General features: G+C 36.1%; 1 protein-coding gene across 1 annotated transcript in view; it reads right to left on the bottom strand.

Moving 5' to 3' along the window:
• LOC149832203 (cysteine-rich receptor-like protein kinase 42) overlaps positions 1–13,637 on the bottom strand; it is a 32,761-nt gene extending 19,124 nt beyond the window's left edge. Inside the window, exons 1-2 of the mRNA XM_090013189.1 lie at positions 12,830–13,637; positions 755–807 (exon numbers count right to left, since the gene is read on the bottom strand). Of these exons, the coding sequence (XP_089869315.1) occupies positions 755–807; positions 12,830–13,637 (861 nt within the window). The remainder of the gene's footprint in view (positions 1–754; positions 808–12,829) is intronic.
• Positions 13,638–17,680: the final 4,043 nt, after the last annotated feature.

The raw sequence follows: 17,680 nt of genomic DNA on the forward strand, positions 1-17,680 counted from the left end.
ACAAAGAGTGCGATAAGCACATATAATGTCCACCAATGGACAAATAAAAGAGACAATACCCAAGTCCACAAAGGGTCAACACAACACAAAATATAAATACCTCTTTATTGAAAGAGAGGAAACTCTCAAGAATGAAAATATACAAAGGGGTTCACCCCTATTTATACAAAATAAAATGAGAGAAGGGGGAGGCCAAATGGCCTCAAAAGAAGAGCCACAAAGGGGGCTCCCATGGAGTCGTTGGGAGCTCCCAACGGTCACAAATGTGACTGTTGGGGACCCCAACGACTCAATGGTGGGGCCCCTTTAAGTGGGTAAAAAGAAAAAAAATAAAAAAGAAAATAAAAAAATAAATACAAAAAATAAAAAGAGGAGAAAAACAAGTACCCCTATGGGGTACATGTGAAATGACTAAAATATCCCTATCGGGTATGACTGAATATATATATATATATATATATATATATATATATATATATTGATTACATGTATTTTAACAAAGATAGCCTCATTCTTCTTTGGCATCTTGAAATTTAGATAAATTCATCGGTGTTCTCTCTCCATTGAACCCAAGATCCATGCCTTTATCTTAACATTGTCCACTACCCATTCTTCCATCAATTTGACATGATCAGGATCAGTGGTCTTTGGCTTAGATTTAGAATCATCTAGATATCCACCAAGACCTTTTCCAACTATGACTGCCGTTATAAAATCAACCCAATAGGCATAGTTTGCCCCCGTCAACTTTTACGGGAACAAGCTGAATATCATCTCCCTTCTCTATATCAACACCAAACCCCCAAACTACAATCACAAGTTGTACAAGAACACCACACAACAGAAACAATACCAAATATGTGAGAAGAAAGCAGCACCACGATACAAAGCAACTATCACAGTTTGCAAATGTCGATCACAAGAGGAAAAGCATACATGAACACACAAGATTAAGTGATCTTGACAAAAGCACACAATCATGCTCCAAAATTTGTATATACTCATCCAAAGTCAGTTGCTAACAAGCACAACACAAACTAATCAGCTAAACATGCCTTTATATAGCCAAATATAGTTACTGCCACCAAAGGACACACCAAAGGCATTATATACTTGTCAAAAACACCAAATCTCTCACCCAACTGACAACACATTCTACTGTAAAAAAATGATCAATAAGGATAAAACCCAACCTATTCAATTCCAAACCCACTGATCAGATCTAAATGGGCCAAAAATGCAAATCAGGTCATCATTCACACCCTTTTTAGAAATTCAAAGAAAAATTCAAATAAAATCAAATATTGCATTGATGACCATGATCTTTTATTCGCTGATCTTCTAAAATCAAGATCTACCAAATGGTAGCATTATATGACCCAAACCTCAAAGTCTGTATGGTCGGTGATGACAACACTTTTCGGCGAGACCCTAACACCGAACCTCAAGCACACTGAATGAAGCTTTCTACTCCTCCAAAACATAACTATCAATCCCCTCTTTGATCTTGGTATGGATCTGATACCATATATACAAAATTCAAAGATGCATCAGGGTTTCACAAGGAGAAACACAAAAGAGAGAGAAGTATAGAGTATTTTCATTAACTTGGAAAGCAAGATGCAACAATATAGGGGGACGTGTAAAAATATCTCAAAAAGAGATAATGTGCAATCAAGCTCCAACTCCACAAAAGGATATGTGTACAAAGGCACAAGAACACTTAGAACAAAATGTACCCAAGGTACAAATGAAGAACACAAATGCAAAAATATAAAGAGTTTTATTGAACAATTGGAAAACAATGCTCCAAGCATTGAATGAATTTTACAATACCCGTTCAACCCCTTTTATAGAGGAGAGGAAGCCTTGGAGGGGCTCCCACTAGTCGTTGAAGCCCCTCCAACGGTTAGAAATTTAACCGTTGGAGGGGTCCAACGACTAGTGTTGGACCCCCCAACAAGGTTGACTAAGTCAACTTGTGAAAAAAGAAAAAGAAAAAGAGAAAAAAAAGAAAAAAAAGAAAAAAAAAGAAATAAATTACAAACATATTTACGAATTTAAATATGCGTAAAATAGAACAAAAGACAAAAATACCTCTAGAGGTTACATGAATATATATATATATATATATATATATATATATATATATATATATATATATATATATATATATATATATATAAATATATGTACATAGTGTTAAAATATTGTCGTTTTTATATATATATTCATATATATATATATAGAAAGATACATATATATATATATATATGTATGTATCTATCTAGGTATATATGTAAATATATATATATATATATATCTACCTGATAAGGGTATTTATGTAAATTCACATGTTTTACGCATATTCTCATTTGAGAATATGTTGTATTTACTTTTTATTTTCTTTTTGTATTTCTCCTTTTTTATTTTTTGTTCTTTTCTTCTCATTTAATGAGATGTCACATGGGGTATTTCTCATGTAAATATACTCCACTGTAAACTGAAATACCCATCAGGGGTATTTCAGTCACTTTACTCAATAGGTGTCAGCCACCCTAATGGGCTAACTTTTTTACTTTTTATTTTTTATTTACTTTTGCCTTTTACACCTTTTTCTTTTTGACTGTTGTGAAAGGGACAACTCCATATAGTTGTTGGAGCTGCCCCAACGGTCACAAATGTGACTGTTGGGTGCAACTCCCACAGTCATATAGAGTTGCACCCTGTGGCTTCTCTTTGTATTATAAATAGGCCTTAGTGGCCCTTGTAAACTCAACTCTTTTAGTGAGTGTATATGCAATAACAATTCTTTTTGTAAAGCCCCTTTTGGGACTTAAGTTATTAAAGTTGATATTTTTTATGCCCTTGTGCATGTGTATTCGTGCCTTAGTGCACTTGTGAGAGTTCTCCTTTGTGCCTTTGTGCACAGTTCGTGGTTTTGGCATTGTGTTTATACACAAAATCTCTTTTTATAGAGATTTTCACATGGTATTAGAGCCTCGTTGAAGAAGGAAGATCGTGTGTATCCTAATTTTTGAGTGCCTCAAAAATCATGCCTTCAAGATTTTGAAGATTGAAGTGAGTCGTCCTTCTCGGGCAATATTTTAGAAGCTTCTCTTGTCAAGAAAGATGTGAAAAACTTTTGAGGTATGTGTTTTTCCTCATCTTCTATCCTCTCTAATGGACAAAAAAGACTCTCACTTCTCCCTTGGTTTTAAACTTAGTGGTTCGAACTATCATGTTTGGGCCGGCAATATGGAAGCCCACATCAAAGGAAAGGGTCTTTGGGGTTACGTTCAAGGTTCAATTCCAGAATCGAAGCCTAAAATCACTTTGGTCAAAAGAGGGAAAATAAAAATTCTTGAGGGAGATGATCAAACCAAGGCTCTTGAAGAATATAGCAGAAAACATGAAGAGTGAGAAATGAAGAATTTCAAAATCTTGTCATAGATCTTCTCCTCCGTTGAGACAAGAATCAATGCCAATATTATAAAGTTTAAAAAGGCATATCAAGCATGAGAGTATCTTGAAAAGATGTATACCTCTAGGGACTTGTCCCATGAGTATTATCTCCAAAAGAGTGTGTTAACTCTTCTCCAAAGGAAAATGACTATAAGAGAGTATTTTGCCAAACTCTCTTCCATTTGGGATGAACTTGCTATGCTCGAACTAAAGTGGAGAGGCTATAGAGCTTCGTCATAAGCAATTAGAAGAAGATCATTTTTTTAATTTTTTGAATGGGCTAAGGCCCGAGTTTGAGCAAATTAGATCTTCTATTCTATCCTCCTCCACCTTTCTTTCTCTAGAAGATGTCATTACAAAATTAAGCGGAAAGGAAACTCAGATGGGCATTAGCAAGCAAAGTTCAAGTGTACTTGCAATGCCCACAAATCAAGAAGAATGTGATGGGGTGAATGCGGTTTTTAGGCCCAAAAACAACTTGAGGACATATAAGCCTCCACATTTTAAAAATCAAAATCAAGGATCCAATGGAAGACAAGGCAGTAGAAGGGACTATAGCAAATTTGTGTGTCACTTTTGCAAGAAACCGGGACACATCAAACCAGTTTGTCTCAAATGGAAGAAATTATTGGCTATGGTTACCACATCCCAACCTCAAAAAGAAGAAGGAGCATCTACTTTCACAAATGAAGCTCTCTCTTTGAATCAAATTATGAAAGCTCTTCAACCTCTTCTTAAGAGATCCATTTCCGGTGTCGCCGTATCTACCCCTTCCCCTCCAGGTAAAACTTCTTGGCTTTTAGACTCGGGTGCTTCATTTCATATGTTTCCAAACTTTTCTTCTCTTTCCGAATATTCTAAAAGTTTGTCACCATCTTTTGTTTCAACCGCGGATGGCACTTCTCTTGAAATTAAGGGGATTAAAAACTTTAAAAATCAAAATTTCTTTATTCCCAAAATTAGATTTATACCTAAATTAAATTTAAACTTATTTTTCGTCTCTCAACTCTCGGACCTTGGATGTGACATTCAATTTTTATCTAATAAATGTTTAATACAAGATCACTGGTCTGAGAAGTTGATTGGGGAAGGCTCTAGGAAGAGAGACTTGTACTATGTGGATTCTCTTCAAATCCCTAAAACCCCTTTTTGTAATGTGACCCAACATAAATACATAAATGTTTGGCACAAAAGACTTGGTCATCCCAACATCAACAAGTTATCCTATTTGCATTTTATTAAAAACCTTTGTAAAAATACTTTCTCTTGCAATGATTGTATTCTTAAAAAAATAAGAAGTATGCCTTTTGAACAAAGATCTATGTTTACCACAAAACCTTTTGAAATTGTTCATTCGAATGTTAGGGACCGACACCCGTCATATCTAAGGGAGGCTTTGCCTATTATGTAATTTTTGTGGATGATTTTTCTCGATATTGTTGGATATATTTTCTTAAACATAAGCATGAAGTGTTTTCATGTTTTAAATCATATCATATGATAATTAAAAATCAGTTTAATAGTAATTTAAAGATACTTAGGACCAATTACGGAGGCGAATATCTTTCTAATGAATTTAAGAAATATCTTGAAGACTATGGTATTGTCCATCAAATATCGTGTCCTAAGACCCCACAACAAAATGGGTTAGCCAAAAGGAAGCATAGGCATATCATTGAAACCACTAGAACCCTTCTTATTTCTCAAAGTATTCCAAAACAAATTTGGGCCAAAGCGACTCTTGCTTCAGTTTATCTTATTAATCGTTTCCCATCAAAAAATTTAGATAAAATCTCTCCTTTTGAAACTCTATATGAAAAAAAACCTGATTATAATAGATTGAGAATTTTTTGTTGTAAGCGCATTGTCCTTACAGATAAGAGTGATAAACTCTCACCTAAAGTCATTCTTTGTGCCTTTCTTGGCTACTCCGAAACCCAAAAAGGGGTTTGATATTATGATACTAAAAATGATAAGTTATATGTCTTAAAGAATGTAACTTTTTTGTAAAATGATAGTGATTTTGAAAAGAATGAATCTCATTTAGAAAATGCTGACTATTCCTTTCTCTTTGATCTTTTATCTAAAGATGATGATATCTCCAGTGATGATGAATCAACATATAACAGTGACAATGAAGTGGTTGAAATCAACAATAACTCTAACCCTACTACCTCTCAAGAAGAAAATATAACTAGAGACCCTATCACATATACTCATAGAGATAGACGCACTTTTAGAAGTGTTATTGAGTAGTATAGTGAACCTAGCGAATCTATCCCCTCACATGATTCAAACCCTAGAAGAACCAAAAGAACTAGACGAACTCCCTCTAGATTCGTGTCTTTTGACTCTTTCTCTCCTAAATATCAGGCTTGCTTAAGTGTCATTCACTCATATTTTGAACCGATTTTTTTTTAAGATGCCAAACAATGTATTGAATGGAGAGAATCCATGAAAAGTGAACTTAAAGCGCTTAGAAAAGCCAACATTTGGGAATTTCAAACGCTTCCCAGTGGAAAAAAAACTAGAGGATGTCGATGGGTGTTCAAAGTCAAAACCAAGAGTGATGGATCTCTTGAGAGGTATAAAGCTCATCTTGTAGCTAAAGGGTATAGTCAAGAATACTAGATTGACTATGAAGAGACATTTGCTCCAGTAGCTCGCATGGTTACTGTCAAATGCCTCATCACTATTGCTTCCATTAAAAAATGGAATATTTACCAAATGGATGTCAAAAATGTCTTTCTAAATGGTGATCTTAATGAAGAAGTCTACATGGATGCTCCGCCTGGTATGAAAATTCTTAAAAATAAAGTTCTTCATCTTCATAAAGCTCTTTATGGCTTGAAACAAGCTCCCAAGGCTTGGCACGATAGGTTTAACAATGTAATGACTGAAAATGGTTTCACTTCATGCTATACAGGCACTGCATTGTTTGTTAAGAAATCTGATGCAGGGATCGTTATATTATTGTTATACGTTGATGATTTGTTAATAACAGGTGATGATATCAAAGGAATCAAGAGTATTAAATCTATTTTGACTTTAAGATTTGAAATGTCAGACTCAGGATTTCTAACATATTTTTTTGGAAATTGAGGTTGCCTATTCTCACAGAGGTTATTTTCTGTCTCAAACTAAATTTGCTTGTGAGATTCTTAACAGATCAGGAATCACAAATATCAAGGTCTGCGAAACTCCTGAAATAGTAGGTTAAAAAATGAAGATTGATGATGGGATTGTCCTAAAAGATCCCTACCGGCAACTGGTTGGATCCCTAACGTATCTCAGCATTACCAGGCCTGATATTTCTTATGCAGTACATGTTGCAAGTCAATTTCAACATGCACCTACTACAGTCCATATGAGCATCATCCTTTGCATCATTAGATACATAAAGGGTACAGTAAACAAGGGAGTATTTCTATCTTCTACGTCTGAATTAAGTTTAATTGCTTATACTGACTCTGATTGGGGAGGTGACCCAAATAACCATCACGCCACCACTGGTTTCTATATTTTTTTAGGTGAATCATTAATCTCTTGGAGATGCAAGAAGCAGCAAAAAGTATCGCTTTTATCCACCGAAGCTGAGTATAGAGCCATGGCATCTACTACCATGGAGATTGTTTGAATTCGCAGCTTGTTGGAAGATATGAATATTCAAGTTCAAGGGCCCACAAAATTATGTTGTGATAATAAAAGTGCAATCTACATTACAAAAAATCACACATTTCATGAGCGCACGAAGCATATCGAGATGGACCGCCACTATGATCGTGAAGAATATTTAAGAAAAACCATTGACCTTCCTTATGTTACATCAGAATATCAACTGACAGACTTCACCAAGGCACTGTCTTCTCCAAGATTTAACTTCATTCTTGGCGAACTTTCGGTTGTGTCACCCTAAGTTTGAGGGGGGGTGTTAAAATATTATGTCTCTTATATATATATATGTGTGTGTGTGTGTGTGTGTGTGTGTGTGTGTGTGTGTATCTATCTAGGTATATATGTGTGTGTGTGTGTATATATATATATATATATATATACCTGATAAGGGTGTTTATGTAAATTCACATGTTTTACGCATATTCTCATTTGAGAATATGTTGTATTTACTTTTTATTTTCTTTTTGTATTTCTTCTTTTTTATTTTTTGTTCTTTTCTTCTCATTTAATGAGATGTCACATGGGGTATTTCTCATGTAAATATACTCCACAGTAGACTGAAATACCCATACCTTTTACTCAATAAGTGTCAGCCACCCTAATGGGCTAACTTTTTTACTTTTTCTTTTTTATTTATTTTTTCCTTTTACACCTTTTTCTTTTTCACTGTTGTGAAAGGGACAACTCCATATAGCTGTTGGAGCTGCCCCAATGATCACAAATATGACTGTTGGGTGCAACTCTCACGGTCATATAGAACTGCACCATGTGGCTTTTCTTTGTATTATAAATAGGCCTTAGTGGCCCTTGTAAACTCAACTCTTTTAGTGAGTGTATATGCAATAACAATTCTTTTCGTAAAGCCCCTTTTGGGACTCAAGTTATTAAAGTTGATATTTTTTATGCCCTTGTGCATGTGTATCCGTGCCTTTGTGCACTTGTGAGAGTTCTCATTTGTGCCTTTGTGCACAGTTCGTGGTTCTGGCATTATGTTTATACACAAAATCTCTTTTTATAAAGATTTTCACACATAGGAGATACAATTTAACACCCTCCCTTAAACTTAGGGCAAAATGATCGAGAGTTTGCCAAGAAGAAAATTGAATCTGGGAGAGCATAGAGCCTTGGTGAAGAAATCTGCCAACTGATATTCTGAAGTCACGTACGAAAGATCTATAATTTTTTGCAAGTATATTTCTCAAACGTAGTGGCAGTCCATCTCAATATGCTTTGTGCGTTCATGAAATGTTTGATTTTTGGCAATGTAGATTGCACTCTTATTATCACAACATAACTTAGTGGGTCCTTGAACTTGAATCTCCATATCCTGTAACAGTTGATGAATCTACACAATTTCCATAGTTGTAGAAGCCATGGCTTGATATTCTGCTTCTATGGATGACAGAGACACCTTTTGTTGTTTCTTGTATCTCCATGAGATTAGGGATTCACCTAAAAAAATACAAAAGACTATAGTGGAGTGACGATTGTTTGGGTCACCTCCCTAATCAGAGTTAGTATATGCAATCAAATTTAATTCAAAGGATAAGGAAAGAAAAACTCCCTTGTTGATAGTTTCCCTTATGTATTTGACAACTCGGAGAACAGTGCCCATATGAACAGATGTAGGAGCATGCTGAAATTGGCTTGCAGTGTGCACGACATGTGAGATGTCTGGCCTTGTGATGCTAAGATACATTAGAGACCCCACAAGTTGCCGGTAGGGGGTAGGATCCTTCAATGAAATCCCATCATCGATTTTCATCTTTGATCCCACAATTTCAGGAGTTTCACAAATTTTATCATCAGTAATACCAGATCTATCAAGAATCTCACATGCAAGTTTAGTTTGAGACAAAAAATAGACTCTATGAGAATAGGCTACTTCAATACCAAGAAAATAAGTTAGATACCCCAAATCTGACATTTCAAACCTTTCTTTTAAAGTGTTTTTAATACCTTTGATGTAACACAATATAAAAATCCTCCCTTAGATACAACAGGTGTCGATCCACATGCATCCGAATGCACAATTTCAAAAGGTTTAGTTAAAAACATAGTTCTTTATCCAAAAGGTAAGCTTTTCATTTTACCAAGAATACAATCATTACAATTAAAGTTGTCTTTACATAAGGTTTTGGTAAAATGTAAATAAGAAAGCTTGACAATATTTGGATGCCCAAGGCGTTTATGTCAAACATTTATATCCTTATGCTGGGCAACATTACAAAAAGCGTGTTTTGAAATTTGAAGAAATTTCATAAAGTATAGATCTCCCTTCCTAGAGCCTTCCCCCAATCAACTTCCCAGACTGACGATCCTGTATCCAACATTTATTTGATGAGAATTTGATATCACACCTATGATTCGATAGTTAAGAGACGGAAAGCAAATTTAAATTTAATTTTAGGATAAATCTAACTTTAGGAACAAAAAAACCTTGACTTTCAAAATCTTTAATTCCCTTTATTTCAAGAGAATCCCTATCTGCCATAGAAACAAAAGAGTGTGACAAATTTTTTGAGTATTTAGAAAGTGCAAAATTATTTTGAGTCATATGAAAGTTGCACCCGAGTCTAAGAGACAAAGAATCTTACTGGGAGGAGAGAAGGTGGACATGGCGGATCTAGAAATGGATCCATTATTTGATTTAGAGATAATATAACATTGTTGGAAGTTGACGGTCCTTCTTCCTGTATTGTTGAAAAGTTGTAGACATAGCCACCATCTTTTTTCATTTAGGACAAACCGGTTTGATGTGACCCGGTTTTTTGCAAAAGTGACATATGATTTTGCTATAATCTCTTCTTCCATATTGTTCACCATTTTCTCTTCCTCCTTAATTTTTGTTGAAGTGAGGGAGTTTATATGTTTTGACATTATTCTCCGGTCTAGAGACGACATAAGCACTCTCATCTTCATCTTTAGAGGGAACGACCAACACACTTTGATTGGTTTTATTCATCCACAATCAAGTTTTTTCTCTACTTAGCTTGGTAAGTACATCTTCTAACGGATGAGAAGAGAAAAAAGACAAGAGAAAGGACCTAGTTTGCTCGAATTCGGGTCTAAGCCTGTTTAAAAATTTGAAGAAGTGATCCTCTTCAAATTGTTTGGCCTTTAATTCAATAGCCTCTCCACTTCATTTAGGTTCTTGAAGAGCAAGTTCATCCCAAATGGTGGATAGCTCGGCAAAATATTCTCTAACAGGCATTTCCCCTTGTTGAAGGGTTAATGCCTTCTTTTAGAGGTAATATTTATGGGACAAATCTCTCGAAGTATACATTCTTTCGAGATATTCTCATACTTGAAAGGTTTTCTTGAACTTCAAAATATTGGCATTTATTTTTGTTTCAACGGAAGAAAAGAACCACGAGAGAATTTAGTAGTTTTCCATCTCCCATTCTTCATGTCTTTTGTTATATTCTTCAAAAGTTTTTTTTTCTCTTCACCATCAAGAACCTTGATTTCTCCTTTCTCCATAATGGTGATCTTAGGTTCGGGTTTGAGAATGGTTTCTTTGATGTATCCCCAAAGACATTTTCCCTTAATGTGAACCTCCATATTCCCCACCCAAACATGATAGTTGGAGACATTTAACTTAAATCCATGTGAAAAATGCGACTCTTTTTTACCCATTAGAGAGAGAAGAGAGGAGAAAAAATATGTACCACAAAAGGTTTTTCAAATCTTACTTGACGTAAGATTCTTCTAAAATATTGGAGAAGCAAGATCCACCACTACAATCTTCAAAACACCGAAGGCATGTTTTTTGAGGCACTCAAAAACTGAAGATTCCCACAATCCTCTATCACCAACCTTGTTCTGATACCATGTAAAAATATCTCAAAAAGAGATAATGTGCAAACCAGGCTCCAACTCCACAAAGGCACAAGAACACTTAGAACAAAATGTACCCAAGGTACAAATGAAGAACACAAATGCAAAAATATAAAGAATTTTATTGAACAATTGGAGAACAATGCTCCAAGCATTGAATGAATTTTACAATACCCGTTCAACCCCTTTTATAGAGGAGAGGAAGTCTTGGAGGGGCTCCCACTAGTTATTTGAGCCCCCTCCAACGGTTAAAAATCTAACCATTGGAGGGGTCTAACGACTAGTGTTGGATCCCCTCTAAGGTTGACTAAGTCAACTAGTGAAAAAAGAAAAAGAAAAAAAAGAAAAAAAAAGAAATTACAAACATATTTACGAATGTAAATATGCGTAAAATAGAATAAAAGACAAAAATACCCCTGAAGGTTACATAAAGGATATATATATATATATATCTTTCGTTACATGCATATAAAAATATATATACATAGGAGATACAATTTAACAAGACGCCCCCTCTTCCTACACTACAAAACAAGCATTGTCGACTCTAACATAATGATACAAGGACAAAAATAAGAATAAAATATAGAAATAGGTACAAAGAGGGGCAACACACATGTAGTAATATAGTATTTCACACAACTCCCAACCGTTATGACCGATAGAACTACATGTGGTGAGACAAAGTTGTTTCTAATTAGGATTGGGTTACATCAAGGGTATGCTTTAAGCTCATACATTTTTGTTTTAGTTATAGATGAAATAATGTCTCGCATCCATGTAGAAGTCCCTTAGTGTATGCTCTTTGCCAATGATATAGTACTAGTTAGTTAAGATAGAGACGATGTATAGAAGCAACTAGAACTTTGGAGGAGCATGCTAAAGAGAAATGATTTAGGAATTAGTGAACAAAAACTGAGTATAAGGAGTGCAAATTTAGTACAGAAGCTATTGATAGCAATGTCATTCATATACAAGAGATGCATATTCAGCAATGCCATAAGTTTTGGTATTCAGGTTCTATATTACAACATAATGGAGAATTTGAAAAAACTATCACTAATAAGATCAATGTCAAATGGATTAAGTGGAGACAAAGTACTGGTGTGCTATGTGATAAAAGAGTACCTCTACTAGTGAGATGACGTTTCCATAAGACTGTCATAAAACCAGAACTATTATATAGAGCTGCATGTTGGGCGATTAAAAAATGACGACAAAATGCATGTTGCAAAGATGCATATGTTAAGATGAATGTTTGAAGTTGACAAGAAGAGATAAAATTATAAATGAATCTATTGGAATGCCTCCTAGGAGTCGGGATAATAAAGGATAAAATAAGTGAATGTCGTTCAAGATGGCTTGGTCATGTTACAAGAAGACCTCTAATGGTGTCTGTGAGAAAGATTGGCATGGTAAGAGAGAGAGTTAGGAAAAGAGGAAGACCAAAGAAGACTTGGAAAGAGGTAGTTAGAAGTGACATGAAATGTTAGCTCTAGATAGACAAGATTGGAGAAACAGGACTCGTAAAGTCGACCCCATGTAGTTGGGATAAGGCTTGATGATGATGATGACAATCTGATTGTACGTAAAATCCACTTAGCAACCCATGCCCTCCCTCCCTCCCTCCCTCCATAAACACTAAACGGGCATTATTTATGTTGCAGAAAAGCACACGATACGATATGACACCAAATCCATAAGCAGACCTTAGTTTTATGCAGCCAATGTTTCAATGCACACATTCTTTCTGCAAAATAAATTATGCCCTTTGTTCAATAGAGATTCTCAACAATCTCTACGCTGCGCTAATTGGAACAGATTGCAATACTTAGGAAACACCACTCACCTCCATCTTCATTTTCAGCACCTGCAAGATAGGGTCGGTGCAGAGAGTACCTCAAATAGCAACCAGCATTCAGTGCCCGCCCTTCAGTAGCCGGCAAACATTCTGCAACTTCTTCCTCAGCCTTCTGCAAGCACTCTCTGCACCTTTCCGGGCTCAAACTGTTCCAACACTCCACAAGCGCATACACCACAGGAAATCTGGAAGACCTTCCCATACCATAATGGTTTGCTATTGCTGCTGCAGTAACCTCCTTGACCACCAACATGACGCTTGCAGCAAGCTCTGCCCACACCACGGATTGAGCGTCCTTGAGATCAATCCCAAATTGGTCTGAAGAGCTCAATGGACCACAAACAGTTGCATCGCTTGCGTTTACAGCATCAGAATAGAAGCTGTAACTGTCATAGCGTACAAAGCACCCATCAAGGAACACTTTTGCACCGTTTGATGGGAAGCAGTGCTGAAGCTTCTGGCGACCCACCTCAAAACATTGTTGGCACTCTGACTGTGGTAGATCTGACATGCATTGCACCATACTGTACATGTTGGTGGTGGTGAAATTGCTTGTTTCATGCGTTCCGAACCGATTGGAGACCACCATTTGGCTCAAGGCCTTCATGTTTGCGTTGTAGTTCTCAATGAAGGTGGAGGAATTGTCACTATGATTGTCATTACAGAAAATGCCAGCTTGGGTGATTCGGGGATCGGGATATGACACAATCTTGATCCAAGAGAAGAACAAAGAGAAGGAGAAGATGATGATTACAACAATGGTGGTGGTGGTGATGATGATGGAAGGAGAGACCATCTCATTTGAGGATGGCTGGTTCAATATGGCCCATAGGTGGAATTTTGGATGTCCTTTGTTTACCGAATCGCTAAAGTTGATACTTTCTTCTCGGTTGTTCACAATTAACGGGTTTTGTTTAGTTAATTATAATTATAGGCTGGTTCCACCGGTAAAGTTTATGCCTTGGAGATGCAAAATTCGGGCCAAGGAAACGGGAAATTTCCAGTTGACGGCCTACCTTTTGGTTGATATTTCAAAAAGGGTGTTGTATTTTGTGAAAAGACGTTTTAAGACCTAATTTCTCACTGAAACTGTTGAATAGGGATCTGACGTTAGTCTCATGGTTAAGATCCATATAAAATGTAATTTCTTTTAGTTTTTGGTTTAAAAGGTGTATTTTGCTTATTTTATACAGAAGCAGTTTAGTAATTTTACAATACATACCTCACAGTTAATCTTAGTTAACCCAACCGATGTCTTTATTTTGACAGTTACACCAACGGTTCCTGAAATGTCTTTTCAGAAAAAAATGAGGCAATTTCTAGAATTGTAGTTAAATGGAGGGGCTTTAAGTGGAAATTCCTTGGCCTTGTTTTGAAATGTATTAACGTTTCCTTCTTCCATTTAAAAATAAAAAGATAACTGACCCGTTTTTTTCTCCCTAAACTCCTTTCTTCTATATTTTGTCGCTTTTCCTCAAATAAGCCTTAGTATCATAGTATCGTAATTCTAAATCCTAAATATTATAAAAACAGAAGTAAGGGTTAGAGGTGTCAAAAATTACATGCTTTACAATTTTTTTCTAATTGACATTTTTAACTTAATTAAAATTTTGTATGGGCATTTACATATAGTTTTTTCAAAAAGAAAGGAATGTTACTTACATCGCAGTTGGTAATTTTTCTAACAAGTAATAAGTTATCAATTGTATCGCTTTAAGCGTTTCTCCCTCTCTTTATTTGCTCTTCACAGTCAAAATAAAATAAGACAATGAAAACTTGCACCCATCTCTCTCTCTCCTTAAATCACTCGGTATCCAACACGACAAACCTTTCCATATGGACCTAGTCCTGGATCTGGTCTGTTTTCTAGTAAAAATAATTGACAAATACGTAGATGGCACTCACTTTTGGTTAGGGATGGCACCGCCCTGCCTCGCCCCGTTTGGACCGAGAATGGAGGCGGGGATGAAGGTTGAAATCAAAATCCATGCGAGGATGGACTTATGCTTTCCCCCACCCTGCCCCGTCTCGTCCCTATCCCGATCCCCACCTTGCCCCGTCCCGCCCTGCCGTGCCCCGTACCCAATCCTTCTAAGGGATGACAATGAACCGAGGGAAAATAGAGCTCCATCCTGCCTCGCTCCTGTTTGGACCGGGGGTGGAGGTTAAAATCCAAACCCGTGCGAGGATGGAGGTCCAGATTTTGAGACGGGCAGGGGTGGAGACCTTGTCCCCCGCCACGGTCCATTGCCATCCCTACTTTTGGTATCATTCCGTGTTTTGGCTGAGATCTAAAAAAAAAATGTGACAAACATGGTCAATTCAATACTCAAATTATGATATTTTTTTTAATGGTTTTACCTTTTTGTCATCTGAAAAATTAGGTACCTTAGTCACTTGTCTAAGTTGTCACCTAAAAAAATTAGGTACATGTAAGTTGTGGCCTGAAAAAATCAAACGTCATGCAACTGGAAAAACCATCCTCATGCAAGTAGTTGCCTTATAAAAATCAGGGCCATAATTTCGACTAAATAAAGGAGCAAAACGAAAGAGAACAGTAAATTGGTCATGTTTGTTGCATTTTTTAGTTCGCAGTCAGTTAGAATGTTGAGTTAAAAATTAATATCATCTACGTATAAAAATAATTATTAGGACGTTAACCTTAAAAATTTTATAGCTTGAAAAACATACAAACGTTTTCTGCGTTATGAAACTATACAATAATATAAAACTATTTGACCTCCGTCGCTTTACATAAAATAACCTCTCCCACCCGAGTTTTCTTTTTCTATTTCAAAATTGATTTTAAGATGAATATTCTAATGAATGAAACTATGATATCTTTTATTTTGTACAATAAAGTCAAAACTAAATGTAATATGGTATTATATAAAGAACTTCAAAATATGCTAATATTGCTCAAGGTTTGGATTACTCGTTAGGCCACAATTTATGAGCATTTTGAAGTTACAACTTTGTTAATTCTAAAATAAGATGCTATTTGCTTAGTATGATATAAGTATGTCGAGTTTTGTCAATCCTAGTTTGGGATAGGGTAAAGAAATTAAGCCAAACCTAATCCAATTTGAATTGGGTCCACATCCGGTTGGGAATGACTGAAATTGATTGACTCATATGGGTTAATGGGGTTGGTTACTAATCAAGTCGGTTCTTAGATGGGCCCATTTTTCAATTGGACATAAGCAATAAACCCAAACTTGATCCAATTTGAGTTGGTACTTGCTTCTGACTCCCTGTTTGTTGTTTTACAGCCTTTGTAGGAGGGCCAGCGGGACATGGGAGCCTCTGCATGGAATGGTTTACAAATTACCCCTGCGATTCACCAGCTTGGGGTCCAGGTATGGCTGAAATTGATGTGCACATACGGATTAAATGTGTTCAGTTACAAGTTGGGTCAGGTATAAATGAGTTCAGACCCAATTTTGATTCAAGTCTAGACCAAGATTATAGACCTTGTTCGGATTAAAGGGTTTCAGTATCATATCAAGTATAGAAGGTGGGGGGTTTTTACAGACCCATTTTAATTAAGTCGGTTATTACCCTTTAACAAGATTAAAAAAAACAACTTTTTATAAAACGCTTGGAAAGCTTACTGGATTATTGATAAGAAAGTTTCTATACAAAAATAGAGCAAATAGGGATAAGGAACAGGTTTGGGTCTGGGACCAGTTCTAGTGATGTGTTGGGTTCCAAACGGGTTCAGGTTTAGGTTGGGTATAGCTTTGGGTATAAACAGTTCAGGTTTAGGTTGGTTCAAATATACATTTAGAACTAGACCCAAGGTGTGTGGGCGTAGTGGGATGGGGCCTAGACTGTTTGACAGGCAGTCTAGGTTCAAATCCCATGGGCATCACACCCCTGTATAAGCCGAAGATTGGCAACTCTCTTCGTCGAGGGGTAAGCTTTTGGAGTTTTATACTAACATGGACAGAGACCGTAGTACGGCTGGCTGAGTCAGCAGGGCTAGGTCTCTCTGCATGGAGCGGTTTCTCAGAGGAAAAAATATATATATACATTTAGAACCGTTTGGGGCAAGCATCAAACAGGTTAAAGGATACAAACTCAGTTATGGCTGCTTCACGTACAAATTGCATAGAACTGTTATCTCGAGAATATAAACGAATGAGGTATGCCTCTAGGTCTATGTTTTTCGTAGCCAAGAACCAACTCGGTTTTTAAGCTGGTCTAGATTTTAAACCTAACCCAAACCCGTGGGTATATCAAGGTCAAGCAGGGTATACCCAGCCCACTACATCCATATCCACAGTTTTTTTTAGGTAGAAGTTGATTTCATAGCTACTTTTATGTGGGTAGCCTTACCTTGCTATCCAAGTTCATCATGAAAATGTACAAAATCATATAAACATGTAACACCCCAATTTGGGGCATCGAGAGTCTAAGTCTAATTGATATTATTTTCTCGAAGGAAAGCATACAGAGTTCACTAAGAGAAAACATGACTAATTTTTTTTTTTCTAATAAACTCATTTTTTTTACAAAGTTCATCATTTATAACATACGAAAATAATAATTATATGAATGTTTAATGAAAATAAATAAAAACTAACAAGTACTTTGCTGCAAAGTTGAAGTAGTTGATCACGTCCTACCTATGCTAGTGTCCTTGGAGCCTATAGTTATACAGTAGGTAAGTCTACAACTCAGTAAATAAAATTTATAAGCAATAAATGACTTTAACTTACAATTGTAGTGGGCTATAAGCCCCTAATCTGAGTTTAATTTTCAACACACCACACAAGGTTTGTATGTTTTAAATTCTCTCATTAAATCTCTCAATCAAATACACACTCACAACAG

This window comes from Nuphar pumila, chromosome 7, assembly GCF_984573655.1.
Source record: "Nuphar pumila chromosome 7, dmNupPumi1.hap1.1, whole genome shotgun sequence".
NCBI lineage: Eukaryota > Viridiplantae > Streptophyta > Magnoliopsida > Nymphaeales > Nymphaeaceae > Nuphar > Nuphar pumila.